Below are 26744 nucleotides of genomic sequence, written 5' to 3'. Positions count from 1 at the left end.
GCACAGTGGTTAAGAATCCACCTGCCAATGCAGGGGACACGGGTTCGAGCCCTGGCCCGGGAAGATCACACATGCCAAGGGGCACCTCAGCCTGTGTACCAGAACTACTGAGCCCATGCACCACAACTACTGAGCCCGTGTGCTGCCACTATTGAAGCCCATGAGCCTAGAGCCTGTGCTCTGCAAGAAAGAGAACCCACCGCAATGAGAAGCCTGGGCAATGCAATAAGAGTAGTCCCCGCCCGCCGGAACTAGAGAAATCCCACATGCATCAATGAAGACCCAATGCAGCCTAAAATTTTAACAAATAAATATATAAATAAATGAATAAAGTCAACAGAAGTCTCACTTTTGGCCTTATCCTCTCCACCCCATCCCCTCCACCCTGTGTTCCCCTGTGTTCATTAGTTTCTGGTTTATGTTTACGTGTTTCTTTCTGAAGAAAAAAAAAAACATTATCATCATTATTAGCACACATATTTTATTTCCTTTAAGAAAAGGTAACATACACTTTACTTATTTCACTTAATACACCCTGGAAATCAAGCAACGTCAGTTTATAGAGATCTCCCTCATTCTTTTGTGGCTGCACAGTACTGCATTGTGTGGACATACTATAATTTATTCGGTCAGTCCCTATAGGTGGGAATTTCATTTGTTTACAGAATTCTGCTATTACGGATAATACTGAACTAATAGATTTGTGCATATGTTTTTTCATATTTCTAAGTGTGTATTTTGGGGTAAATTCTCAGAAGTGAATTGTTGAGTCAAAGTCTAAATTCACATGTAGTTTACTTAAATACTGCCAAATTCTATAGTTTGTTTCCAAGTGTGCTCCCTCCAGCAACATATGAGGGTGTCTGTTTCCCCACAGCTTTGTCAACAGGATATTGTCAAGTTTTTAAATTTCTACCTATCTAAATGGTGAAAAATGGTGTCTCAGTGTAGTTGCATTTCTCTTTTTTATAAGTGAAGTTGAGTATATTTTTCATTTTTGTATCTTTTTTTCTTTTTTTGCGGTACACGGGCTTCTCACTGCCGCGGCCTCTCCCGTTGCGGAGCACAGGCTCTGGACGCGCATGCTCAGCGGCCATGGCTCACGGGCCCAGCCGCTCCGCGGCATGTGGGATCTTCCCGGACCGGGGCACAAACCCGTGTCCCCTGCGTCGGCAGGCAGACTCTCAACCACTGTGCCACCAGGGAAGCCCCACATTCTTCTGTATTGTCTGTTTATATATTTTGTCCATTTTTATGTTTGCTCTTTCCCCTCAGTTTTTCTCGGAAACCTGCATTGCCATCTTTCAGCCATGCATCACAGAAAGGAAAAGTTTCCCTTTATTTTAAAGAGCTCTCTGTGTGTTAAGGACATTAGTTCTTTATCTGCCATGTATCGTTAAGTTGTTAATATTCTCTCCCAGGTTTTCATTTTGCCAAGCAGGTGTTTTTTAATGGAGTCAAATTTATAAATCTTTTATCTCTTCTGGATTTTGAGTTATAGTTCAAAAGGCTTTCTTCACACACGGATTATTAAGAAAAATACACTCATGTTTTCTTCTACTATTTCATGTAGTTTCTTTTTTTTTAAATTTATTTATGTATTTATTTTTGGCTTTCTCTAGTTGTGGAGAGTGGGGACTACTCTTTGTTGCGGTGCGCGGGTTTCTCTTGTTGCAGAGCACAGCCTCTAGGTGCACAGGCTCAGTAGTTGTGGCTCGCGGGCTCTAGAGTGCAGGCTCAGTAGTTGTGGCGCACGGGCTGAGTTGCTCCACGGCATGTGGGATCTTGCCCGACCAGGGCTTGAACCCATATCCCCTGCATTGGCAGGTGGATTCTTAACCACTGGGCCACCAGGGAAGTCCTAAAATACTTCTTTTAAATCTCTTTTTCACTGATTTCTACCTTTTCCCCTCTCATTTCTTTGAATCTCAACTTTGTAGTTCTTTTTCAAATTATTGAACAAGGCATCAGTTAGGAATATTTTAGTTAGGTATGTTTTCAGTTGTTGATTAAAGAAAACATGAATAATGGTGGCTTAAATAAACAATTTGGGGGACTTCCCTGGTGGTCCAGTGGCTAAGACTCCATGCTCCTAATTCAGGGGGCCCGGGTTTGATCCCTGACCAGGGAACTAGATCCCACATGCTTCAACTAAGAGTTCGCATGCCGCAAATAAAAAGATCCCACACGCCACAACTAGGACCCAGCACAGCCAAATAAATAAATGAATATTTTTTAAAAATAAATAAACAAGTGGGTTTTTGTTTTCTTTTCTTTTGTTTGTAGTTACATAGCAAGGAGTTGGATTGTAGGTGGTTGCTGGCATTAGTTCAACTGTTCAGTCACCAAGAACCTTCTTGGGCTCTTCCTGCCTTCCTACTTGGCTGTCCTGAGTGTGTTGAATTTTTTTGATCTGATGACTATAACCTACCTCATGATCGCAAGACAGCTGTCACAGCTCCTGACAAAACATCCGTGTCCAAGGCAAGAAAAAAGGGGGAGGACATATTACAAGCAAATGATCCTCATTTCAGCCCCTTCTTTTTCGATCTCCAATGTGGAGATAAGTAAGGGAGAAGGGGGCTGAGAATGGCTGTAGGATTAGTCACCAACACTGTGGGTCACAAACAACTAGCTCATTTGTTTTCTATCTTTCTTGTTTTCTTTATCCCTTCCTGATGCCATTTGGAAGAATCCTCACCCTAATCTTATTGCTCATCATTTCATTTTGCCTGTAACCATTCTGCTATTCAATCCATGTATGGATTTCAACTATTAAATTTTTCATTCCCAGTATTTCCAACTGATTCTTCTTGTTTGTTCCTACCTTAGGTTAACAATATCCTCCCTTATATTTTGGGGATATTTATTATACTTATTTTAAACTTGACCAGGTCTATTAACTCAGCTTCATCTAATATAGGTTTCTCTGTTTGTTGTTTTTCTTTCATTGCAAATATGTTTCCCTTTGAGTTCCTATTATTTTAGGGGTGTCAGTGAATTTAGGGGAAGGCTAAGGCCCAGACCCTAGGATATGAAGCAGGTGGGGAGGTAATGTTTAAGGTCTACTGGTCTAGCCCTACCTAGTCAGGCTGGAGTGCTGGGTTTACAGCCTCATGAGGCAATGGGGCAGGTAATGATCCACCCAGGGTCCTGAGGAGTGGGGGTGAGGAGGGGAGAGGCACAACTGAAATAGCTCTCCCTCAGTCTTACCCCCATCTCAAGGCATCTGACTCCCTTCAACTCTGGCTACAGTCACAGTCTCCCCACAACTGGCCCCCAACTACCTTCCATCTTCTCATGGATTTCTCGGTTTTCACTCTATATTTTCTCAAATCCTTAACCCCTCTTCAGTCCAGTGGTTGAGACTTCACCTTCCAATGCAGGGGGTGGGGGTTTGAGTTCGATCCCTGGTTGCGGAGCTAGAATCCCACATGCATCATGGTCAAAAAACCAAAACAGAAAACAGAAGCAATATTGTAACAAATTCAATAAAGACTTTAAAAATGGTCCACAGCAAAAAAAAAAAAATCTTAAAAAAAAAATTTTCAAACAAATAAACGTTAAGTACAAAGACACCATTTTCCATTAGACTGCATCTACTATCATCAATTCATGGCCACAGTTATTTCCTGTCTCCCCATCCCTCACCGCTGGCCCACTGGATTATTGAATAATTTTAAAACAAATCTCATTTCTAGATATAAAAGACTTTAGGGAATTATTCTCAATTTTTTAAGTATAATAATGATACTGTAATTATGTGGGAGAATGGTCTTATTCTTGGGAGATGCATGTTGAAATACTTAGAGCTAAAGAGTCATGATGTTTGCAACTGTTAAAGAGAAAAACCACAGGCCCAAAATGGTGTCACTTGTGCTAAAGCCCATGACACCAATCCTAGATTTAATACCTAACCTATGGCAGTTTCAACCTTCATTGGAAATGTAATCTTAATCACTTAGTCTGGAATTTTCTAGTCAGCACCAATGAGGTAATCTGCCAAATGGGCCTTCTTTATTCCCCAGAGAAAGAAGAGTTAATCTGTGTAATAAAACCCTTGCTGTCCCTTCCCCCACAGAAAGATGTCCTGGCCTAAAAATAATCCTTTCTTCTCTTTTGCTAATAGCTCCCTTGCCCCACCCTCCTTCCTATAAAAACCTTCCATTTTATACAACCACTTAGAGCACCCTCCTAGTTGCTAAATGGAATGCTGCCCGATTCATGAGTCACCAGTCTAATCGCCAATTAGATCTTCAAATTTATTCGGTTAAATTGTGTTTTTTTAACACAACTATCAAGTAGTTCAGAAAAAAATAATGAATAAAACCTAAGTCTAGATGCTGGACTAGATTTAACTTACACATTTTTGGCATCATTATCTCTTAGATGATGCTGTGTACTTCATCTTGTATCCTATCAGGAGACACTTAATGTCAGGGTGCCTCACTACTGGTGATACTGTTTGATCACTTGGCTATAATGGTGACTGCCACTTTTTTTCATATAAAGGTGTGCTTTCCCTTTACAAATTGTTAACAAATAATCTGTGGAGCAATACTCTGGCACCATACACACATCCTGTACTCAGTAACCTTTCACCTAGCATCCACTGAATCATTTAATTAATTGGGAACTGTAGTACAGTTCCAGAGGTTTTTTTATTTCAGTGGCTGTACTTTTAAAGTGTTTCTAGTTTTTGTTTTTTTCATATATGTCTTTTTTGTAAACATATTGTTCTATCCTTTCACAATGATTTTTTTTAACTTGCTATTTTTTTGATGTAAAGCATACCAATTTTATAGACTCTGATTGTTCTATTACCAGTTCAAGGAAGGGAGGGCTTTTTTTCTCTCTATTGTGGTGATATGTACATGGTAATACGTTGGAGTCCCTGGCACACGTAAGTGTCCCCAATTTAATGGCTTTGTGTTTCCAAAAGTCCTAGAGGTTTCATTATTCTCAGACCACGGGTCTCTTCTGGGTCAGTTCCCCTTGCTGCTCTGACTACTCTCTTCATTTTTGGCACAAAAGGAATTCTCGACTTTGGAGACTCTGAGTTTCCTATAGGTTTTACTGTTTTTGGACCACTCGGTGTTAATTCCTTGACTTCAGTTTCCTATAACAGGAGGGTATTGGAATCAGAAACAAGTTATGAGGGCTGGAGTTTTATCACCCATTCAGGGCCAGGAGAAATTCACTAGGTCTGCCCAAGGTTGAGGAACTGGCAATGCCCCCTGCAAAACCCCAAGTGCCCCAAGCGCCTTGGGAAGCAGCAAGGAAGTTTGCAACTACTTGGACCCACAGGTGGAAAAAGCAAAAAAGGTAGCTATGGGTCTGAATTTATATTGCCCTCCTAACTCAGGAGGCACAGAAAATAACATAATGAACATCATGTATACACATGATTCATGTTAAAAAACAAAATTCTATTTTGTTGAAGTACCCCTCTCCTACCACTTTACTCTCTCTGCCAGAGGCAACTGCTCTCTTGAATCTTAGTGTTTATCATTCCCAAGCATATCTTTATTCTTTTATCACATATGTATGTATCTGTAAACAATATCCCACTTCTCTCTCTACTCTGACTTTCATCTTCAATACTTTACCAAGACGGCTCAAGGTCACCAATGACTTAGGTGCTAGCAAATTTAAAGGATACTTCCATGTCCTCATCTTGCCCATCCTTACTGCAGTTCTCCAGAGTTACTTCCTCCTTCATTCCTTCCTCTACTTCTACTCCCTGGTTTTCCTCATCCCTTCAAACCGCCCTACTCTCACCTCCTTTGCTCCTCCTCTGCACTCCCTCAAAATGCTGGTATGCCCCATGGCTCCATGATGGTTCTTCTCATCTCCATCTATACTCTCTCCCTAGGAGATCTCATTTAGTTCCAGGACTCTGAATACATCTACCTAAAATGACTGCCAAATCTCTATCTCTGGCCTGGATCTCTCCCTGAGCTCCTAATTCGTGTATCCAACTGCTAACCTGACACCTCCACTCTGAAGTCTTGTATATATCTCGGACTCAACATGACCAAAGTGAAGCTTTTGACCTAACCCCCCCCAAACTGTTTCCTTCATAACCCCACTCTCCTATTTCAAGAAATAGTCCACCACCCACCCAGTTGCTCTAGCCAGAAACCAGCAGTCATCCATGATTATCCCTTCTCCTTCACTCACGTATCCAACCTGTCAACCTAAACAGAGGCAAACCAAGGCAAGCTCGAACTACCAGAAATTGAGTTGCAATTTGAGAAACATATGCTGTAGCAAGATACAAGCAAGTCCGTTGAGGGTTTGGGCAGAGTTGTGTTTATGGACCAGAAGCAAGTCTGACCAGAGTCCTAAAGTATTAAGTTAATTGGCTTGAGGATGGGGAGTAATTCTTGGTGGATGTTCATTGGTCAGGAAATAAGTCTGTTTTCTGTAAACCAGGCAATTATGGGAAATCAGTCTCTAAGTTCCATTCTTTGGAGGGTACCTTTGTGAGATTCTCCATTTCAGATCCTCCTGTTTCATTTTAGACTGAAATCCTTTCACAAACCCATCAGCAAGACCCATTCACTTCACCTTTCCACCTCCCAAATAAGGTACACCTTTAATCCATCCTCTTAGCTACATTTCCAGTATCACGACCCCAGGCTAGGCCGGTATAATCTCTTGCCTACTAGGTCACCTCACTTCCAGTCCTGCCCGCTTCAAATCAGTTCTCCACACAGCAGCAAGCCCAATAAACATAAAACCAAATGTAATTCAGATCTTGTCACTCCTCTGCTCAAAATTCTTCAATGATTTCTCATTAGGACAAAAGCCAAAATTATAATATTACTATGGGATACAAGATGCTAAGTTGATCTCATTCTTCTCCCCCTCACCTATTGCCTTCTATCCATACAGGCTTCTTTCAGTTCTTCAAGATCAAGTTCTGTCCCACCTCAAGGCCTTTGCATATATCATTCTCAGATCTTAGTCTGGAAGCCTCTCCACCTCCCTGCCCTTCATTTTGACATTCCTCCTTGTTCTCTAGAGTCAGGTTAAGTATCACTTCAAAGATTTCTCCCCTGACTATTTTATCTAAAGTAGGTTCCTCCATTTTTCTGTATTCCAGTTCTCGGTTTCCCTCAGAGCACTTACTACATATCGTAATTTACTTGTAATTTTCTTCTTTTTGTCCCCTGTTCACGTTAGAAACGTTAGTTCGAGGGCAAGAACTACGTGTCGCTTTCATTATTGCTATCTCCAGCGCCTTGCACCATGCCTACCACGTGGTAGACACTCGATAAAAAGTTAGTGAATCTGGTCTTCCATTCACTGTAAATGATAGCCCCTCGTTGAAACTTAGCAATAATTCCGCGTGGGAGGAAACATGCTCCCCACTGCGTGAAGAGGGAAAGTTTGTAACTTGTCCGAGGTCACTGAGCAGGCAACTAAAGAAGTTCGGATTCGAACCCATGACTGTAGGACCCGTGAGCCCTCCCTCTGAGACACCATCTTGAGGTTTCTCAGTTTAGGGAACCCCAGCAGTACTGCAACCCTCTGAATGCCTGTAATCTGTCCCCTCCGGCCGCGCCGGCTCCCGAAGCTCTCCGCAAGCCCTGCGTTCTCCGCTGTGGTCTGACGAGTGGGCGGTCCCATGCCCCGGAAGGCGCCCCCCCCCCGGAGACTACGTATCCCAACAGGCTCCGCAGGGCGCCGCTGATTGGCGGAAGAGAGGCCGGCGACAGCGTGATGACGTTTAGGGACGCCGGCGCGCGGGATTTAAACTTCGGCGGTTTACGCGGCGTTAAGACTTCGCAGTGTTGGTAGAGTGGTGGTTTTCTGGCATTTCGCGTTTCTCTTCCCGGAGCTCCTGCCTACCCATGGACTCGTCGCTTCTTCAGGCTCGCCTGTTTCCCGGTCTCGCCATCAAGATACAACGCAGTAATGGTGAGGGGCGGGGTCCTGAGGCCAAGGGGACCCGTGGGCTGAGACGGCAGAGATTACCTCCCCTCCCCAAACAGCAGGCCCTGAATCACTATTGGGGATTCCCCTCCACCCCCCAGGTCTAGGTCTCCGCACTGGCAGTCAGTCTTCTCTACCAGGGCCAGGGGCCTCTGCACTGGCGGTGGGTCCCCTCCCCGTCCTCCAGGAATGAGCGGAGCTCCTTTGTGTCACTGGACCTCTCCGGGACGTCAGGATTGCTGGATTCATTTCCCCTCCAAAGTTCGCCCCTGCAACTGCCCTGCTCTTGCAGGGACCTCGGCTTTCTGGCCCCTCTGTTCTCCCATAAACGCTGTGCACTTGCAGCATGTCAGATACTGGGATTCAGGGTAACGAGACAGACGAGATCCCTGCTCTTCAGGAGCTTGCAATCCTACCCTCTCTTTTTTAGTTGAGCAGCTACCTCACCTCTGGCAGGTCTAATACCCATATCCCTAGAATTGTCTGACATAAAGGTCAGGAGTGAGATAGGGAAACCTGAGGGCGCTAGAGCCTCAGTGCTGTGTTGAGGAACTGCTCACCTAAGCACTAGAGTGATTCCCCTGCCCAAACATACCTTCACCACACAGCAGGCTCTCTTTTGAGTACGGATGAGTCCTTATCCTCTGCAGCTCAGTTTTAAGAACTGTTCCTTGCCTACCTCACTGTGGGATATTCCAAGGGTAAAGTGCCAGGAGGTTTGTCTCCTGGGGTTAGAAAGAAAGTCAACTGTCCCTTCCTTCAGGCCAACTCTACATTAAGAGTCTCTGTGGGATCCTAAAAGTGAAAAAGATGGGTAACTCTGATCTTTTCATACTATAGGCTTAATTCACAGTGCCAATGTAAGGACTGTGAACTTGGAGAAATCCTGCGTTTCGGTGGAATGGACAGAAGGAGGAGCCACAAAGGGCAAAGAGGTAGGTTCTATGAGTATGCCTGTACCACATTTAACGCCTTCCTACCTAAAAGACGTGTGTGGAAATGGAACTTGTGTCAGCCTTGTTTTTGATGTCGACTTGTCCTCCCTAATCTTAAATATGGTCCTCTTTGAATGCATTGGGATTTTATTTAGGCAGGCCTGTTCTAAATTGAAGCAATCAACAGTTTCTGTTGTGTTTCTAGAAAGTAAACTGCACAGAATTCTAAAACCTTGCTCACCCAAGCTAGCTCTGAGTGCACACTACCTATGATATTGATTTGGGGAGCAAAATTGATAATCTGGTTGGGGAGACAAAAATATGTTTCTGAAACACCAAATAATAGAAGGCAACTACAGATGAATAATGCTAGAGCAGCTCAGAGGTGGAAACTCACTGAGGATGAGCTGGGCTTGTGGAGGCCAGAAAGCTTAACAGAAACAGTGAGATGGCCCTCATGGGGACTGGTAAAGAAGCTGGCTCCGGGCATTGAGGAAGGCCAAGGATGCTTGGCAGCAGCAAAAAGGCTAAAAAAGGAAACTAGAGGGTCATTGTCTCTGGCAGTAAGTTGTTTAAGATTTTATTCTGTAGGCAGTGGGAGCCTTGGAAGGATTTTGAGAAGAGGAGGGATGTGCCTAAGATATTTACGTTTTAGAAGCATTGTGGTGTGGTGAAGAGGTCACCAAGCTAAGAGTATGAAAACCTGAATTCTAGAGTCTGGCTCTGCCACTACTTAATGTGTTCTCAGGCACGTTTCTGTCCCTCTTAAAAATTCAACTTCCTCATTTCTAAAACGAGGACGATAATATTTACTTATTTTGGGTTGTTTTGAGGACTTATTCAACAAATCCATTTGTACTGGTTCCAAAATGCCAGCCAGTGTGTTTGGTACTGGGGATACAGAAGTGAATAAGACAGACCTGGACCCTCTTCTGTGGAGCTTAACAGATAACACGTGTAAAGGGCTTGCTTAGTATCGTGCCTTATGGTAGGTATGCATATATTTAGGTGGTATATCTGAGAAATAGAAGAACTGAATTCTTTACATTATCTGTCCTTGAATCAAGAGGTTCCTAAAATTCCTGTCAACCATCTATTAGCAGTTCCGTGTGACTTATTTTTGTTTTTGTTTTTCGTTTAGAAATACAGCTCTTATTGGGTCTCACTCCAGCTTAAATATTGCCTTTGGAATAAAGTCCAAACTTCTTAGTGAGGAATTAAAGCCTTTTCAAGATCTGATCCCAATCAACTTTTTTTCTTTATACCACACACTCCTTCCAAAGTAGTGCCAGGGACAAATGGGGCAGTTCCCCACTCTATGATCCTGCCTAGTGTCTCGCTGCCTTCACACTCTCACTCTTATTCCTTCCTCCTGAATCATCAAAGTGAGGATCAGTTAATGTCAGAACTTTGGTCTCCTGTGTTGTTTATGCTCTCTGTAGTTTAGGGATTGGAATCGGGGGAGTGGGGGAGGGTAAGGGTCTGTAGCTGTCCAAGAAAAGTGGATAGAAGCCTGGCTACTGAAGTACTCGCCAGCTTTTGCATCTGGTGGTTCTGTCCTCCTCGTCTATCCCATGCTGCTTTGGTTTCTAGCCCTTTGTGCACATGGCTTGTGTCTCCCACTAGCATATGAGCTCACTGAAAGCAAGGGCGATACATGTCTTAATTCATTTTTGAATACCTTCCCCCTACAGCCTTACTCATGCCTAGTAAGTGTTTGAATAGCTGATTAATACATAAAGGTTGCATATGTAGGAGGTGAAGCTCTCACCCTGGAGCACATGCTTCAGCTCTTTCACATTTTGAAACAGAAATAATCAAGTTGGTACTATTTAGGTGTGTTTGAACCTGCTGTGAAGTATGCTGGTGAAGTTTGAGTTGTCCCCAGAGGGTTTCAGGACTCTGGTGATGTAAACCTAGAATTGTGACCTTATTGCAGGCATGAGCAGGAAGTAGGGAAGGCCTGAGCAGGACACTAAGACTGGGGAAGAAGTTTCTGGGCCTGAAGTTTCTGGGCCCAGTAGAAAATGTAGGTAGATTTAGGATTAGGTAGCAGCTCTCAGGAACTGGTCCCTGCCCATAAGATCCTGAAGGGCCCTCCATTTGACTATCAGTGGGCAGTTAGAACTTGTTTCCTCCTTGGTGTCAGGCAGCAAGGGGTGCTCAGGGGGCTGTGCCCAGTAGGACCCCACTGCCCCGCAGAGCAGTAGGGGAGCCGAGTGGCCTAGATCTGCTGTGGACTTCCTGTTTGCCTGCCTGTCTGCCTTCCTCTTCACCTCATTCCCATCACTGACAGGTACCATTGGCTTGGAATCAGAAAGCAATATCCATCTAGATGGTAAAACACGACTAGGGAATAAATATTTGTTTATAGCTATTAGTACTTGGTGGAACTTAAAGTTTATAAAGTCTGAATCTAGGGGTAGCCTTGATTGCAGAGATGCAATTGGATTGAACAAGCTATGTTGTTCACAGAAGCTTTTACTTGCTCCTTGCAGATTGATTTTGATGATGTGGCTGCAATAAACCCAGAAATCTTACAGCTTCTTCCTTTACACCCAAAGGACAATCTGCCCCTGCAGGAGAATGTAACGGTTCAGGTAGGTGCCTGTCACCTGACTGCAGCCAGTGCCCCATTTGGCTTGTTGGCTCTTTGCTGTTTTGTTTTCTGGGGCTGCTTAGTTCTTTAGCACAGCACATGGGCCCAGGATAGGCCCTTGAGAATTGATAAGAGCCATATATTGTGGTGGTTTGTTTTGTTTTTCAGAAACAAAAGCGCAGATCAGTCAGCTCCAAAATTCCTGCTCCAAAGGAAGGTAAATGGATTTCTACTGGCTCACTGTCATGGGGTTTGTGCCAGGAATGATGTTCTTGGAGCTCAGGAAGCTGTGAAGTAGACTCATTGCTCCAGTTTAGCAGGTGGCTTTTGTGTGGACTGAGTCCTGCCCTGTCTTCCAAGCATCTTCCTCAGTGAGGAAGAATCTAACCTACAGGGAGGAAGAAATGAAGAGGTGTTGGTCAAAGGGTACAGAGTTTCAGTTTTGCAAGATAAAGAAGTTCTGGAGATTTAATGTACAACATAGGGCCTATGATTAATAATACTGTATTGTATACTTAGAAATTTACTGTGAGGGTAGATCTTATGTTAAGTGTTCTTACCACAAAAGGAAAAAACAAAATACAAAACAAAGGGAGCAGGAGGAAACTTTTGGAGGTGATGAGTAGGCTTATGGCATTGATTGTGATAATGGTTTCATGGGTGTATACCTACCTCCAAACCCATCAAATTGTACACATTCAATATCTACAGCTTTTTATATGTCAGTCATACCTCTAAAGCAGTTTAAAGAAAAGAAAAGAAGAGAAAGAATTCAGCAGTTCAACCTACAGCTCTTACTTAGGCCAACCTCTCAGGGACTTGGTGCATTTGGGAAATTTGCTGACTGGCCTGTGGAATCCAGAGCAGTAATCAGCCATTGTGGGCTTGTTTTCTCTCCTTGGGGGAACAACATGCCTTGGAGTGAGGTGGTGGGCAGGCTGTGAGAAAAGCTAGGTCAGGGCCATTTAGAAGTAGAGTTGGCAGTGCTGTGGTGATCTGGGGGTGGGGTGAGATTGGACAGATAATAGCAATGCCTCGAACTCCAAGAGAAGGTTGGGCTTTCTCTGCAGAAGGAGTCAGCATAAACCTACTTTGACTACAGTCATCTGTGACGGTGGCTATAGGCACAAACTGCCCAAATAATCCAGCTTATAACCCAGAACCAGCTATACCTCACAGCCTGTCCCAGTCCAGGGGGTATCACTGCCTTGACATAACACAGCCACCTTGGGCCCAGAAACGACATGCCTGGAGCTTCAGGTTCCCGGGGGCCCAAGGTAAAAGGTGGTGCAGTTTTGAGCTTCAGCTGGGCATGACTGGTGTGTTGCTGGCCCTCTCTTGCAGGCTATACCACCGTAAGGGCCTGCAAGAGAGATGGGGGTGGCAGCCATCCCACTCCACGTGCATGACATGAAAGGATACTGCCACCGCTCCTTTTAATGGAAAAACCTTAATGAATGTGCATGATATTGAACAGTAGAAATGAAACACAAGATTATAGATCTTTTGAGAAATAGGAAAATTATAATAATTCATGCTCTTTATGAAAAATAGGGATTATATAGAGCCATCAGATCAGCCCAAATTTAGGAAACTCAAATTCAGTACAAGTTGATATTTGCTTATATGACACCAGTGTTTTATTTCCAAATTCACTACTTCTTTTATTTATAGGTGCATTATTTCTTTCTTATGGAGAGAAACTATATAGATGGGTAGAAATTGGCAAGAATTAAAGTATAACTCAATTGTTTCTCTCAGTTAAGCATTCTTTTAAGATTCCAGAAAATTCATGTAGCTAATCCCATGGTTTCTAAAGATGTGGCCCAGGCCTGGCTCTGTAAAATATCTTGGAGCAGTGGAAAAAGCCCAGACTGGAATCTGGCAGTCTTGGGTTCACATCCTGGTTCTGACGCTTACTAGTTGAGTGGCATTGGGCAAGTTGCTTAATTTTTCTGTGCCTTAGTGTCATCTTCCATTAGTTGGGAATACTGATACTTACCTCATGATGTTTCGTGGTATGGGAAGATTGTAGAATGGTAGGTGCTGTTGCTAAGGTTAAGAATACTTTTTTTCAGGGATTAGGTCTATGTCTCCAGAAATGATTTCAGATTGTCTGTAGGTCCCTCCATTTACTCAAGACAGATGCTCTTGTGGGAGCCCTCAGGAGCTCTCAGATTGCAGAACGTAACAAATTAGTTTTGGGGTCACTAGTACTTGGCCTTTCTAATTTTTCCTTTCCTTGGGTGGAAGGAATGGGGAGTTGGTGGGCTCCTTTCCTGTATAGAATCTTGGAGGGTTACCCCCGACGGCCCCTCTATTATGCCTCTTGGCTCTCCTGATCATGCTGCACTGATTGGCTTCTGCCCTTGGTCCTTCAGGTCTCCGAGGCCGCTCCACTCGCATGTCCACTGTCCCAGAGGTTCGCATCACCACTCAGGAGAATGATATGGAGGTGGAACTGCCTGCATCTGCAAATTCCCGCAAGCAGTTTTCAGTTCCCAGTGAGTAATGAATCTGTTCTCCCTGTTTGAGGCCCTGGAGTGGTCCTCACACATCGCCCTGAACCTGTTCTAGAATATCCTAGGATTCCTACACTCCCTGGCTTTTGTATTGTTCTGCTCCTGCCCCACTGCTCCCTTATCTGGAAATCATCTCACTTTACTTTTTAAACTTTATTTAAACATAATATATATACAGAAGAGTAAACCTATCGTTGACTACATAGTTCACAAAGTGAACACACTCATGTAACTGACACCCAGATCAAACAGAGCATTACCAGCACCCCCAAAAGTCCCCCTCAGGCCCCCTCCCAGTTCCTAAGCCCCCAAGGGTACCTACGTCCTGACTTCAGATCGCATAAATTAACTTTTTCTCTTTTTTTTGACTTTATATAAACGGAGTTTTTAAAACTTTTTTTTTAAATTTATTTTTGGCTGCACTGGGTCTTTGTTTAGTTTAGCAGGCTTTCTCTAGTTGCAGCAAGTGGGGGTTACTCTTCGTTGCAGTGCGCAAGCTTCTCACTGTGGTGGCTTCTCTTGTTTTGGAGCACGGGCTCTAGGAGCGCTGGCTTCAGTAGTTGTGGCTCGCAGGCTCAGTAGTTGTGGCTCGCGGGCTTCAGTAGTTGTGGCTCACAGGCTCTAGAGCGCAGGCTCAGTAGTTGTGGTGCACGGGCTTTAGTTGCTCCGCAACATGTGGGATCTTCCTGACCAGGGATTGAACCCATGTCGCCTGCATTGGCAGGTGGATTCTTAACCACTGCACCAACAGGGTAGAGCGTAGTCCCAAACATTTTTAATTGTCAACTTTACTAGTTATTAGTAAATAAAGTAGGTGATTTTTGTAATCATTACATTTAATGTGTATCAAATTCAGCTCTAATAAAGTGAAGGCAAACAAAAGGGTCACGACCAGGTATGGGAAGTAGTGAGTCACCATGGGTTGTACCTTTCTGGGTTGAATCAATATGGTTGGTTGGGGCTTCCCTGGTGGTGCAGTGGTTAAGAATCCACCTGCCAATGCAGGGGACACGGGTTTGATCCCTGGCCCTGGAAGACCCCACATGCCGCGGAGCAACTAAGCCCGTGAGCCACAACTACTGAAGCCTGCGCGCCTAGAGCCTGTGCTCCACAACAAGAGAAGCCACCGCAATGAGAAGCTCGCACACCGCAAAGAAGAGTAATCCCTGCTCGCCGCAACCAGAGAAAAGCCTGCACGTTGCTCAGTTTCCCATTATTCCTGGGTTTCAGTCCTTGCTCCTGTTAACCACCTGGGTTCTGAAGTCAGAAATTTCTCCTAAATGAGTAGAAAGGCCTGGCCTGGCCTGGCCTGAGAACCCATGCTTGGTCAAGCCTGAAGAGTTCAGGCCTTTAAAGGCTTTTCCCTTCATGGTGAAGCCCACACTGAGATACTCACACACTCTTTAAGATTTTTTTTTTTTTTTTTTTGCCCCGACCACCCTCTTTAAGATTTCTTGACCCCAGGAGCCAGCCCCTGTGGAGGGCCTTGTTGGGTTCAAGGTGTGGGCCAAGATGCAGGAAGAAGCCTGAGCTTTGCTCACACGGTAGGAGCCTGAGCCCTTGCTGAGCTGGCAGTCGGTAGCCTTCCTCCTGGCCTATGACCCGCTAGGGCTCAGATGAGCATGGCTGCCGTATGCCTGCCTGCTTCTCCAATGACTCTTGTTCCCCCACAGCCGGCCCCACTAGGCCCTCCTGCCCTGCAGTGGCTGAGATACCATTGACGATGGTCAGCGAGGAGGTGGAAGAGCAAGTCCATTCCTCCGTCCAAGGCAGCTCTTCTGCAAACCCTGTGAACTCAGGTAGACACGCTGAGCTGTCTGCTGCCCTGCTCCTAGTGCAGGATAGGTAGTTACAGCCTGTCCCACACCTGGCTTGCCTTGGCACCTGAATTCAAACCATGTTTGTCACATGGGGTCGTGTTTCCCTGTGGCCACGGAATCAATCTTTCACAAGAGGTGACCCTGTCACTGCCAGGTGGCAGGAGCCCTCTGATGTAGTTGAGGTGCTATCACAGCTAAAGTCTTGGCCAACACCCGAAGAACAGCCCAGAGTGCCCACCAAGGCCAAGCAGGGATGATCTCACCTCTTCTGGTTGTTGAGAAGATGCCACAGAGGCATAGGGAGAGCTTGGGTTAGACCTGGAGTGCCCACATTAGCAAGTCTCTTGTGGTCTTGGCCATCCCAAGAGTCATAGCTGTTGCTTCCTCTCCATGTATATGGTGACATAAGAGCAAGGGTCTAGAGAAGGCCTAGTCCTGGGAAAGGCCCAGGACTCAACACAACAGCCAGAGAAGAACAGGCTGGCCTAGACAGGTAAAAGAAAGGGCTTCCTTTTTTTTTCTCCCCATAGTTCGGAGGAAATCTTGTATTGTGAAGGAAATGGAAAAAATGAAGAACAAGCGAGAAGAGAAAAGAGCCCAAAACTCTGAAATGAGAATAAAACGAGCTCAGGTACCTTTCTTGGGAAGCAAGGGCAAAGGTTTTTGGACAGGCATCCTTAACTGAAACCTTGTCTGCAACAGAGATAACAGTTCGGCCCCAGCATTTCTGAGGCTCCAGTTCTGATATCCAAGAAGTTTAACTAGTTTCTCATCAGGATTCAGAGAACAAATAATTCAGATATTCTTCTGAAGGCCCTCAGATGAGGAATGTTTGCTGCTAATTGTCCAATGGGCATGCCCATCACACAGTTCAGTGTCCAGTGGGCTGCTGGGCACAGTTGCCTGCCTCCCCCAACTTCCTAGTTGCGTGTATGCACGGGTGCCACAGTGGAGTTCCAGTTTGGATTATTTCCCTTTAGTTGGGTTAATGGCACAGGGGAATCCCAGCCTGCTGGTCTCCTAAGATGTGGGACAGTGGCTCTTGCCCCAGTTCCAAGAGTGGTTTGTGCATGCCTAGGCCCCCTGCCAATCTTTGTTCCCAAGACTTTGTTCCTGGGTTCTCTGCCCAGAGCCAGAGTTGGGGGCAGTGAGATCGTATGGGGGCTTGTCAGCCCTGCAGGGCTGTGTGCATATGAAGAGCTGTTGTTGCTGTTCCTAGCACTGAGGCCTGAGAGCACTTAACATCTTGGCAGTCAGTCTTTCTTCACTCCTATCCCAAACAGGAGTATGACAACAGCTTTCCAAACTGGGAATTTTCCCGGATGATTAAAGAATTTCGGGCTACTTTGGAATGTCATCCACTTACTGTGACTGATCCTGTAAGTAATCCCAAAGGGTTTCTACCTCTCCTTCCTGAGTAGGTGTACAATTTTTTTTTTTAAATATAGTTGATTTCAACATTGTGTTGGTTTCAGGTGTACAGCACAGTGATTGAGTCTCTCTCTCTCTACATATATATGTAAATACACACACACACACACACACACACACACACATATGATTCCTTTTCAGATTCTTTTCCCGAGTAGGCGTACAAGTGAGAGACAGAATCATCTCTTAAGGCAACGAGAGCGTGCAGGAATCTTCACTCACCCTCAAGGGGTTTTTTAATACCCTTTGGTGGGCTGGAGCTAGTGAGGCCTAGATGGGAGAGTCTGGTCTTTATCAACTCCCACACCCCCATACTCCCTGCTTCAGTAGGTTGGCTAGATTCTTACTACTAATCATGACAGTGTGCTGAACCCTCCTATAGGCAGCAGAGTGAGGAAACTGGGAAGAAAATTCAGAGCTACCTTCTTATGCTCCAGAGTAACTATGGGCATAGTGGGTTCCAGTGTTAGATCTTGGCCCTTGCCTGAGCCAAACTTGGGATTAGAACTGGATGGGTTGTGGACAAGCTTTCTTTCAATATTGCTCTGACCTTTTGCTCTTGGTTGTCTTTCCTCATCCTCGAAGATTGAAGAGCACAGGATATGTGTTTGTGTTAGGAAACGACCGCTGAATAAACAAGGTAAGCCCTATTCAGTCAGAATGAGGCTTTGGACTGACTGTGGGTTCCCCCGTGTCCAGGGAGTATCCCCTGAAATACTGTCCTTCTGCAGAATTGGCCAAGAAAGAAATTGATGTGATTTCCGTTCCTAGCAAGTGTGTCCTCTTGGTACATGAGCCCAAGTTAAAAGTGGATTTAACAAAGTACCTGGAGAACCAAGCATTCTGCTTTGACTTCGCATTTGACGAAACAGCTTCAAATGAAGTCGTCTACAGGTTAGTCCCTTGCCTCTTTGTTTCTCCTCCTTCCGCCTGACACTTTACTCTTTCCAATGAGGGACATTGTGGTAACACTCACGCTCACAGACATGCTGACCCTGAAGCCCTTCCTGGCTTCCTCTTGTGTTTTCTTTGGATGGGCCATGACACAGAGCTGGCTCTGGCTCCCAGCACCTGGAAGACCCTGTTGGGGCTGTCCCATCCCGTTTTTCAGCTTTAGTGGCCCGCGCTTGAGTGGACAGAAGTGAGGTATTACCCATTGCACTCTTTGAAGCTGGGCTGGGCAAGCCCTAGGGGTTCTTCCTATGTCCTGTGCAGCCACCCATTTCCCACTGGGCTTAGCAGACTCAGCAAACTCTGGAACTACTCTGTCCAATACAACACCCACTAGCCTCATGCGACTGTTTAAATAAAGTTAAAAATTCAGTTCTTCAGGGACTTCCCTGGCACTCCAGTGGTTAAGAATCTGTGCTTCCACTGCAGGGGGCTTGGGTTCGATCCCTGGTTGGGGAACTAAGATCCCGCAAACCATGCGGTGTGGCCAAAAAAAAAAATTCAGTTCTTCAGTTACACTAGCCACATTTCCAGTGCTCAATAGCCATGTGTGGCAGTGGCTACTATCGGACAGCACTGCTCTAGACCAGAGGTTGATAAACTATAGTCCATGGACCAAATTTGGCTTGCAATCCCTTCTTATATGGCTCTCAAATTAAGAATGGATTTTGTGTTTTTAAAGAATCATTAAATATATATGTATATTTATGTATGTATGTATGTATATATATGGAAGAGACCTATTTTAGGCCCACAAAGCCTAAAATAATTTAGGTTCCTACTTTAGATGGTTTCTTTGATCTTTGTAGCATATCTTATGCTGGAAGTCGGCTGCTAAGCTCAAGCTTTCACCTTGTGTCTCCAGGGTAGAGGAGGTGCTCAGTTAGAGTGTGGACCATCAGCCTGCTCCTGGCAGGTCGGTCCAGCTCTCCCCAGGTGGCTAGGAGAATTTCAAATTTATAAGTGGGGATGGGATCAGGTGGGACCACTTTGTGTGAGAGGTATACTCATGCTTGGAAGGAGGCCTCTAGGAGTCCTGATTTGTGCTCCATGTTCCAGGGAGCACATTTGAGGAGAGATGTACACTCTTCCCCATCCTTTCTCCTAGGTTCACAGCAAGGCCACTCGTACAGACAATCTTTGAAGGGGGAAAAGCAACCTGTTTTGCATATGGCCAGACGGGAAGTGGTAAGACTCATGTGAGTATTCAGGCCTGGCAGAGAGCAAGCCTACCCATAGCGGAATTCTGGGTCTCTGAAAAGGAGGACAATGAGTTTGTTGCAGAAAATCCCCTCAGTGCAGATGCCCCATCTCCAGATGCCTTTGCTGTGCCAGGTTCAAGGAGGGGCCTTAGTAGGTCCAGCCTCCCCTCCCAGCTTTGGTGTGGCCCACTGTGGTGGTGGAGCCAGTAGTGCCCTGGCCTAGGCCAAGGGCCCTTTACCACGGTCTTCTGCCCCCTCCCTTTGCAGACGATGGGTGGAGACCTCTGTGGGAAAGCCCAGAACGCATCGAAAGGGATCTATGCGATGGCCTGTAAGTAGTGTGTTCTGCCACAGTGGGGTTGGGCACAGAAGGGCAGGTTGCTTACTTAATCCAGCCTCTCTCCCCACAGCCCGGGACGTCTTCCTCCTGAAGAATCAGCCCCGATACCGGAACCTGGGCCTGGAAGTCTATGTGACATTCTTCGAGATCTATAATGGGAAGGTAGCTGGCAGGGAGCCCTTTATTTATGCTGTTGGGGCCCCTGAAGTTTCAGAAACCTTGAGGTTGGCTAGAAATTGTAGAAGCCAAACGACCTGTGGGTTGTCAAGCCTCTGGGCCACTTCGCCCAAACGTGTGGGAGCTTTCATCCAATGGTGGGATGGTACCCACGCTCAACAAGTATGGCAGGAATATGCCTCAGGGCCACCTCTCAGATGGGAGGTTTGCCTGTGTGTGCCCTGTCCTCCCTCCACACACCTCCCTCATAACTCTCTTCTTCCCCATTCTCACACTCGTGTTCTCTCTATAGATGTCTATATATCTTTCTACCTCTATGCTTTTGCAGAGTCATCTTCCCCAAGTGGGGTCTAGATAATAATAATAGCTAGGGTTGCTTATTAAGATGTCACTAGGTGCTAAGCACTATTCTAAGCACTTTACTTGTCTCAGCTCATCACCACAATCCTACTAGGAAGTATTACTGTCACTGTCACTATTGTACAGATGAGAAACGAGGCTAGGTCGCTAAGTACTTGTCCAGGTTCACATAGCTAGTAAAGTAGCAGGGTCGCATCAAACTGAGGCAGTCTGGTTCAGCTCCCAAGTGGACTGTCCGCTGCTAGTCTGGCATAACCCAGCTCAGCCTCTCCTGCCTTTCCTGCTGCCAGCCCTTGTCTAAGCTGGGACCGGCCCTGAAGGAGGGAGGAGTCAGTGGGGTGCCCGGCGCCTGATGGCCTTGGCCTTGTTCCCCTGCCTGACACAGCTGTTCGACCTGCTCAACAAGAAGGCCAAGCTGCGCGTGCTAGAGGATGGCAAGCAGCAGGTGCAGGTGGTGGGGCTGCAGGAGCACGTGGTGAGCTGTGCTGATGACGTCATCAAGATGATCGACATAGGCAGTGCCTGCAGGTCAGAGTTCCGGCCAGGGGAACGGGCCACCTTCTAATGCCAGGTCAGGTAACAGACTAGCGCTGAGTCCTTTGCTGTTTCCACAAAGCGCCGCTTTCCCTGGCTTGGTGCGGGCTCTGAAGGCCTCTGCCTTAAGTGGTCTCAATGGGGCCGATGACCCAGGACGAGACTTATCAGGGTCGAGTCAAAGTATCTTGAATCTGACCAAGGCAGGCTTTATTCCCCGGCTTTTACCCAAAGGCATGCTTGCTGGCTTCTCTGGGTTTCTCCTTGCTGTTCCCTCCCTCTGTGGTGGGAGACAGGAGCTCTGGTTGTGCTCTAGGCTGGAAGTGATGGGGCCACAGCTCCCTTCCTGTATAGAGGTAGGGAAGTGCACTACCAGGGCCCTAGGCGTGGTGCAGTGGATGCTGGGCAGCTTATGGAGGCCCAGGGAGAGGGCTGCCCACCCCAGGGCCCTTGAGTTGCAGCAAGTGGTTCATGACAGCCCCTCCTTCCCTGTGTGCCCTGCAGCAGAGGCAACTCATGCTTCCCCATGTCCTATGGGCCCTGGGGTCTGGCCAAGGCCCTCACACAGAATCCAGTACTTTGACTGCAAGGGTAAGCCACTAGGTCCAGAGCTGGAGGGAGGGCAGGACAGAAGTGGGACAGGATGACACAAGACATCTTAGAGTCCTGACCTGTGTCCCTCTGCTACCGGAGAACTGACTGCTTTGGAACCTGGGGTGCCATGGTGGCTGGTGACCCTGGGAGCTCATAGTCCTTCTTTGTCCTCCTTTGCCACAGGACCTCTGGGCAGACATTTGCCAACTCCAGCTCTTCCCGCTCCCACGCCTGTTTCCAGATTCTTCTTCGAGCCAAAGGGAGAGTGCATGGCAAGTTCTCTTTGGTGGATCTGGCAGGGAACGAGCGAGGCGCAGACACTTCCAGTGCTGACCGGCAGACCCGCATGGAGGGCGCAGAAATCAACAAGAGTCTCCTGGCTCTGAAGGTAGTGGAGCCCAGCTGGAGGGGAGGGGGTTGGCCTGGAGGGCTGCTGGGGGAGGGAGGGAGAGAGTGGGCATCTCAAGAGGAGGGAGGGGACCTCAGCTTCCCCTGCTGTGCCCCAGGAGTGCATCAGGGCCCTGGGACAGAACAAAGCTCACACCCCGTTCCGCGAGAGCAAGCTGACACAGGTGCTAAGGGACTCCTTTATCGGGGAGAACTCAAGGACCTGCATGGTGAGTAGGGTCCCTTTGGAGGTGGTGCACTCCTGTCCCTGGGCAAGAGGCTTGGTGCTCTTGGCCACCTGGGTTTCTAGGCTCTAACTTGACTGGGCTTCACCCCCTGCTTTTGGACATCAGGCTCCTCTTTGCCTACCCAAGAGGGGAGGAAAGGGTCTTCTCCCTTTATTGTATGTCCGTGCAGCTCTTGTTTTGGGGAAGGTCATTCCTCCCTTACCTGATGAAAAGGGGGCTGGAGAATTCAGAAGGAGGACCTTTGGGGAAGCAGGAGAGGCAGTCCTCGTCTCTTCTGTGGCTTCCCTCAGGGGTCATTGGCTCCCAGCCTAGGAAATAGAGGGCCACAACTGTGAGTGATTTTTTTGTGTGTGTGTGTGGCCGCGTTGGGTCTTTGTTGCTGTGCACAGGCTTTCTCTAGTTGCAGTGAGCGGGGGCTACTCTTCGTTATGGTGCGCGGGCTTCTCATTGCAGTGGCTTCTCGTTGCAGAGCACGGGCTCTAGGCATGCGGGCTTCAGTAGTTGTGGCTCGCTGGCTCTAGAGCGCAGGCTCAGTAGTTGTGGTGCACGGGCTTAGTTGCTCCACGGCATGTGAGATCTTCCCGGACCAGGGCTCAAACCCATGTCCCCTGCGTTGGCAGGCGGATTCTTAACCACGGCACCACCAGGGAAGTCCCCAGGGACCAATTTTTAAGGCACCTTAGTTTGCAGGGCTCATGGGGCAAGTTGCCTGGCACAGAATGGTTGCTTAATGGGTTCTGCCCCCAATTCCACGTGGGTATTAGCAGCCTAAAGAACTCCTACTGGCAGCCTCTCCAAGAGCACTCTTACCCTGTGATCCTTGACCTTTAAGTGCCCATTCCCTCTTTTGCAGATCGCCATGATCTCACCAGGCATAAGCTCCTGTGAATATACTTTAAATACACTAAGATATGCAGACAGGTACTAGTACCTACACCAGGTGGGATGGGGAGGGGGTGCAGGATGGGGGAGGGAATGACAGCAATGAGAGTGGGGAGGAAGCTCTGGCGACTCAGTGCCCATTGTCTCCTCTTCTGTGACTCGCTGAATCTGAGGCCTGGGAGTTCATATATGATGCTACAAGGTTTTTTCCGATCCCCTCAGGCTTTGGTGGGGAGCAGTGTGAGTGAGGGACTTCTCCTAGGCCAAAGCAAAGCTGCTAGTCCATCTCCTCGAAGTCTCGCAATCTGAGTGGTGCTGCACACTCGTGAGTACCAAGGAGGCTGCTGTGGGATCTGAGACCTTCTTGTTTTCTCAGGGTCAAGGAGCTGAGCCCCCACAGTGGGCCCAGTGGGGAGCAGCCAACTCAGATGGAAACAGAAGAGATGGAAGCCAGCTCTGACGGGGCCCTGAGCACAGGCAATGTAAGGGGCAGGGTGGGCCAGGCAAGACAGAAACGTGGCCTCCTGAGATGGGGACTGGGCCACACTGTTGTGTCTCTGCTTTTGCCCCCTTAGTTCTCTAAGGAAGAGGAGGAACTGTCTTCCCAGATGTCCAGCTTCAATGAAGCCATGACTCAGATCAGGGAGCTGGAGGAGAGGGCCATGGAAGAGCTCAAAGAGATTATACAGGTGGAGGGCTAGCCCTGGGCTGGGAGAGACTGGATATCCATCCTAGCACGGGCTCAGCGCCATTCCTTGACCGTGACCTGGGCTTTGCCCCTCCCTGGGTCTTCTGGCTGGGGTGGCAAGAGGCAGCCATCTACACCAGCATTTCTTAATTCTCCATTTATTATTTCAGCTGCTCTTCTAGAGCAGCTAATTACCGCACCTCCTTCCCCAGCCTGGCACACATAGGCTTTCCTCCATCGTTCTGGCTGGAGCTGGTCTCTCTACCCCATGCTCCTGACTGAGGGTTTGGAGGGTAACCTTGTCTTGTTTGTTCAGTGAATGTTTGGTGAGTACTTTCTATATGCCAGCTCCTGTGCTGAGACCAAGGGCCAAAAACCTGAAGTACGGATAACAGGCCCGAAAGTAAGACTTGATCAATCGTGACTCTTCTATTTATAAGCTGATTTCCTTGTGAAAGTCATTGAGTTTCACTGGGCCCCCAGATTCTTCATCCCCAAAATGGGCAAGACAAGATGGTTACATCTGAGGATTAAGTGATATGTTTTTAAAGCACTCAGCCATCCCCAGCCTGTAGTCAGCATTTAGTAAGTGGTAGATGCTACCACTGCTGTGATCCCTGCTGTGGAAGAGCAAGTGGGGGAGAGTCCCTAAGAATGGGGCTTTCAGAGTGCAGAGCAGAGGGGAGAGCTCGGGGCACTTAGAACTGAGGAGGGAACATGTAGGATAAATGCCTACATGCGTCCTCCCTCCGTGGCACGCTCAGGGTACAAATGTTTGAAAGGACGTGGTACTTTCAGGAAGAATGAGAGGTTCGCTCTGGCCAGAGCAAAAGGTGTGAGCAGATGAGGGAAGATCAAGGCTGTGGACAGGTCAGCTGGGACCTGATGCTAAAGGGCCTTAATGGTTCACACCAAAGGCCTGGACTTCGTTATGAGGGCAGTAGATACCTTTGAAGAGAGTAAAGCAGAGTGGTGACATGGTCACATCAGAGCTTTAGGTACCTTACTATGGCCACAGTATAGAGGCTGGTTTCGGGATGTGGGGCGAGCATGAGTAGAGGCACTTAGGAGTTAAGAGCAGTTAGAAGATTGTTAGAGTTCAAGAGAGATGTTGGTGTCTAGACCAACTATGACCATGGCCATGGTATTGGAATTAGGGCATGAGATTTAAGAACCATTTCGGGGGTGGAATTAGTAGGATTGGGGGACAAGCAGGGTGAAAGAAGTTCTTGCTGAGATTTCTGGCTCGAGCATCAAGACAGATGATAACATTCATTTGATATAAGGCACACGCACAAGTTTGGGGTGGGGAAGAGGATGAATTCAAGCTGAGAATTTCTGGGAGAGGATCAGGAGGCAGGGTATGGGGCATGGCTGGAGGAGTGGGCATCTGCATTGCAGATGGTAGAGCCCTAGGAATGATTTGCTAGATTGGTTTGGTCATTATTGACCTGACAAGGTTTGCGCTGTGTTGTTGCAGGAAGGGCCGGGCTGGCTGGAGCTCTCCGAGATGGCTGAGCAGCCAGACTACGACCTGGAGACCTTTGTGAATAAAGCAGAATGTGCCCTGGCCCAGCAAGCCAAGCACTTCTCAGCCCTGCAAGGTGGGTGCGGCCAGAGGATGGGGCTTCTGCGGGTCATGGCAGCTCTGCCAGAGGGAATGAGGCCTCTGAGAGACTCACTAACCCCGGGTGCACCACCCTTTCCTTCCAGATGTCCTCAAGGCCTTGCGCCTGGCCATGCAGCTAGAAGAGCAGGCCAGCAAACAAATAAGCAGCAAGAAACGGCCCCATTGACGAATGCAAATAAAGATCTGTTTGGTGTCACACCCAGCCTTTTCCCCTCCCCTTCCCTCCTCAGCGAACTCTGGGCACCTGGTGGGTCTAGTCAAGGTCTGAGCTGGGACAAGCTTTGGTAAATGCCAAGTATGGGGGCATCTGGGCCCAGGGCAGCTGGGGAGGGGTCAGAGTGCATGGGACACGACTTTCCTTTTCCTCAGTTGTAGCCATGAAGGGAACAAGGATGGAAAGAGGGAGCTTTTAGTTATCTTATGTGCTGCCCTTCTCTCCAAGAGGGGAAAGCTCTCTGGTGTAGAGTTTTCCCTTGGGCAGCACTCTGCCTGTGTGGACTGGCTGCTGGTGGAGAGCTCCCTGGGGTTGTCCTGGCTCTTGGGAGAGGGAAGGAGCCTTTAGTTCAGCTCTGCTGGCCCTGGCCTGCCTTCCATACCCTTGGTCGGGGCACTTATATGTTTTGTACTTGAAAAAAAGTTGCCGGGACCTCTTCCTTCCCTGCTGTTTTTTGAGGCCCAAGAGGATCCCTGCTGTTTTCTGTTTTATGTATTTATACATTGTGTCTAACAATAAAGAGAAAAAAATCAGCCTGTTGAGTGGTATGTGGGAAGTGCCTGGGATGTGTATGAGCCTTCTGGGACTTAGGACCCTACTGCAACTCTGGGTAGTGCTGATTCTGTACTCTACCCAGGAGACCAAATCTACACCTGCAGTTTCAGTGACATGGTGAAGACTCCAACCTCTGCCTTGTTCAATGCTGACTAGGTCCTAGGCCCTCTCCTGGGCACAGGAGTCGTAAGCAGAAAGGAGATGGTGCTCTGTCATTTACAGTCTGCTCAAGGCATGTTAAAAGATTCTGTGGCAACACTGACACGAAAGCACTTGCCTTGCTAGACAGGAAAGGATCTGATGGGTAACACGTTTGATCTTGAAAAATGAGAAGTTTGCCAGGTAGACTGAGAAACCAAACAATAGGGCATGTATGGTTTGGGAACTAGAAGACTCCAGATCCCGTGTCACAGAACATGAATTATCTAAATGGTAATGTGCCACTGAAAGGTTTTTAGCCTGGGAGCCATACAACCAAATGTGTGTTTCAGAAAGGCCTCAGTCCGGGAGACATGGTGGGGCATGGGTCATGTGGGCTACTGCAGAAACTCCAGAGAAGAGGGGTCAGATGGACCAGGTTCTAGCCCTCTCAGACTCAGTTACTTCATTGTAAAGTAGGGGCATTCTCTACCTCATGGTGAGAAAATTACAGGAGTTTGAGGTGCCATTAAATAACCAAATAGAGGGCCTGGATTCAGAAATTCAGCTAAATCAGAAGTTTGACAGAAATG

General features: G+C 47.3%; 1 protein-coding gene across 2 annotated transcripts; it reads left to right on the top strand.

Moving 5' to 3' along the window:
* The first annotated feature begins 7744 nt into the window (after window positions 1–7744).
* Window positions 7745–26011, top strand: KIF2C (kinesin family member 2C). 2 transcript variants are annotated; one of them, XM_029228669.1, is made up of 21 exons: window positions 7745–7929; window positions 8785–8879; window positions 11378–11479; window positions 11647–11695; window positions 13860–13982; window positions 15674–15799; window positions 16351–16451; window positions 17104–17199; window positions 17837–17891; window positions 17983–18145; window positions 19311–19401; window positions 19672–19735; window positions 19815–19906; window positions 20667–20809; window positions 21593–21797; window positions 21916–22026; window positions 22898–22965; window positions 23303–23408; window positions 23502–23615; window positions 25095–25218; window positions 25328–26011. In XM_029228669.1, the coding sequence occupies exons 1-21, from the start codon at window positions 7863–7865 to the stop codon at window positions 25408–25410; spliced, it is 2178 nt and encodes a 725-aa protein (XP_029084502.1). In that variant the 5' UTR covers window positions 7745–7862; the 3' UTR covers window positions 25411–26011. The 2 variants fall into 2 exon arrangements, with proteins under 2 accessions (XP_029084502.1, XP_029084504.1); XM_029228671.1 differs by lacking the exon at window positions 15674–15799.
* Window positions 26012–26744: the final 733 nt, after the last annotated feature.

Source organism: Monodon monoceros, unplaced genomic scaffold, assembly GCF_005190385.1.
Source record: "Monodon monoceros isolate NGI ecotype Baffin Bay Population unplaced genomic scaffold, NGI_Narwhal_1 Super_Scaffold_18, whole genome shotgun sequence".
Taxonomy (NCBI): domain Eukaryota; kingdom Metazoa; phylum Chordata; class Mammalia; order Artiodactyla; family Monodontidae; genus Monodon; species Monodon monoceros.
The sequence above is the reverse complement of the archived record's forward strand: the minus strand, read 5'-3'. Positions and strand labels throughout refer to the sequence as shown.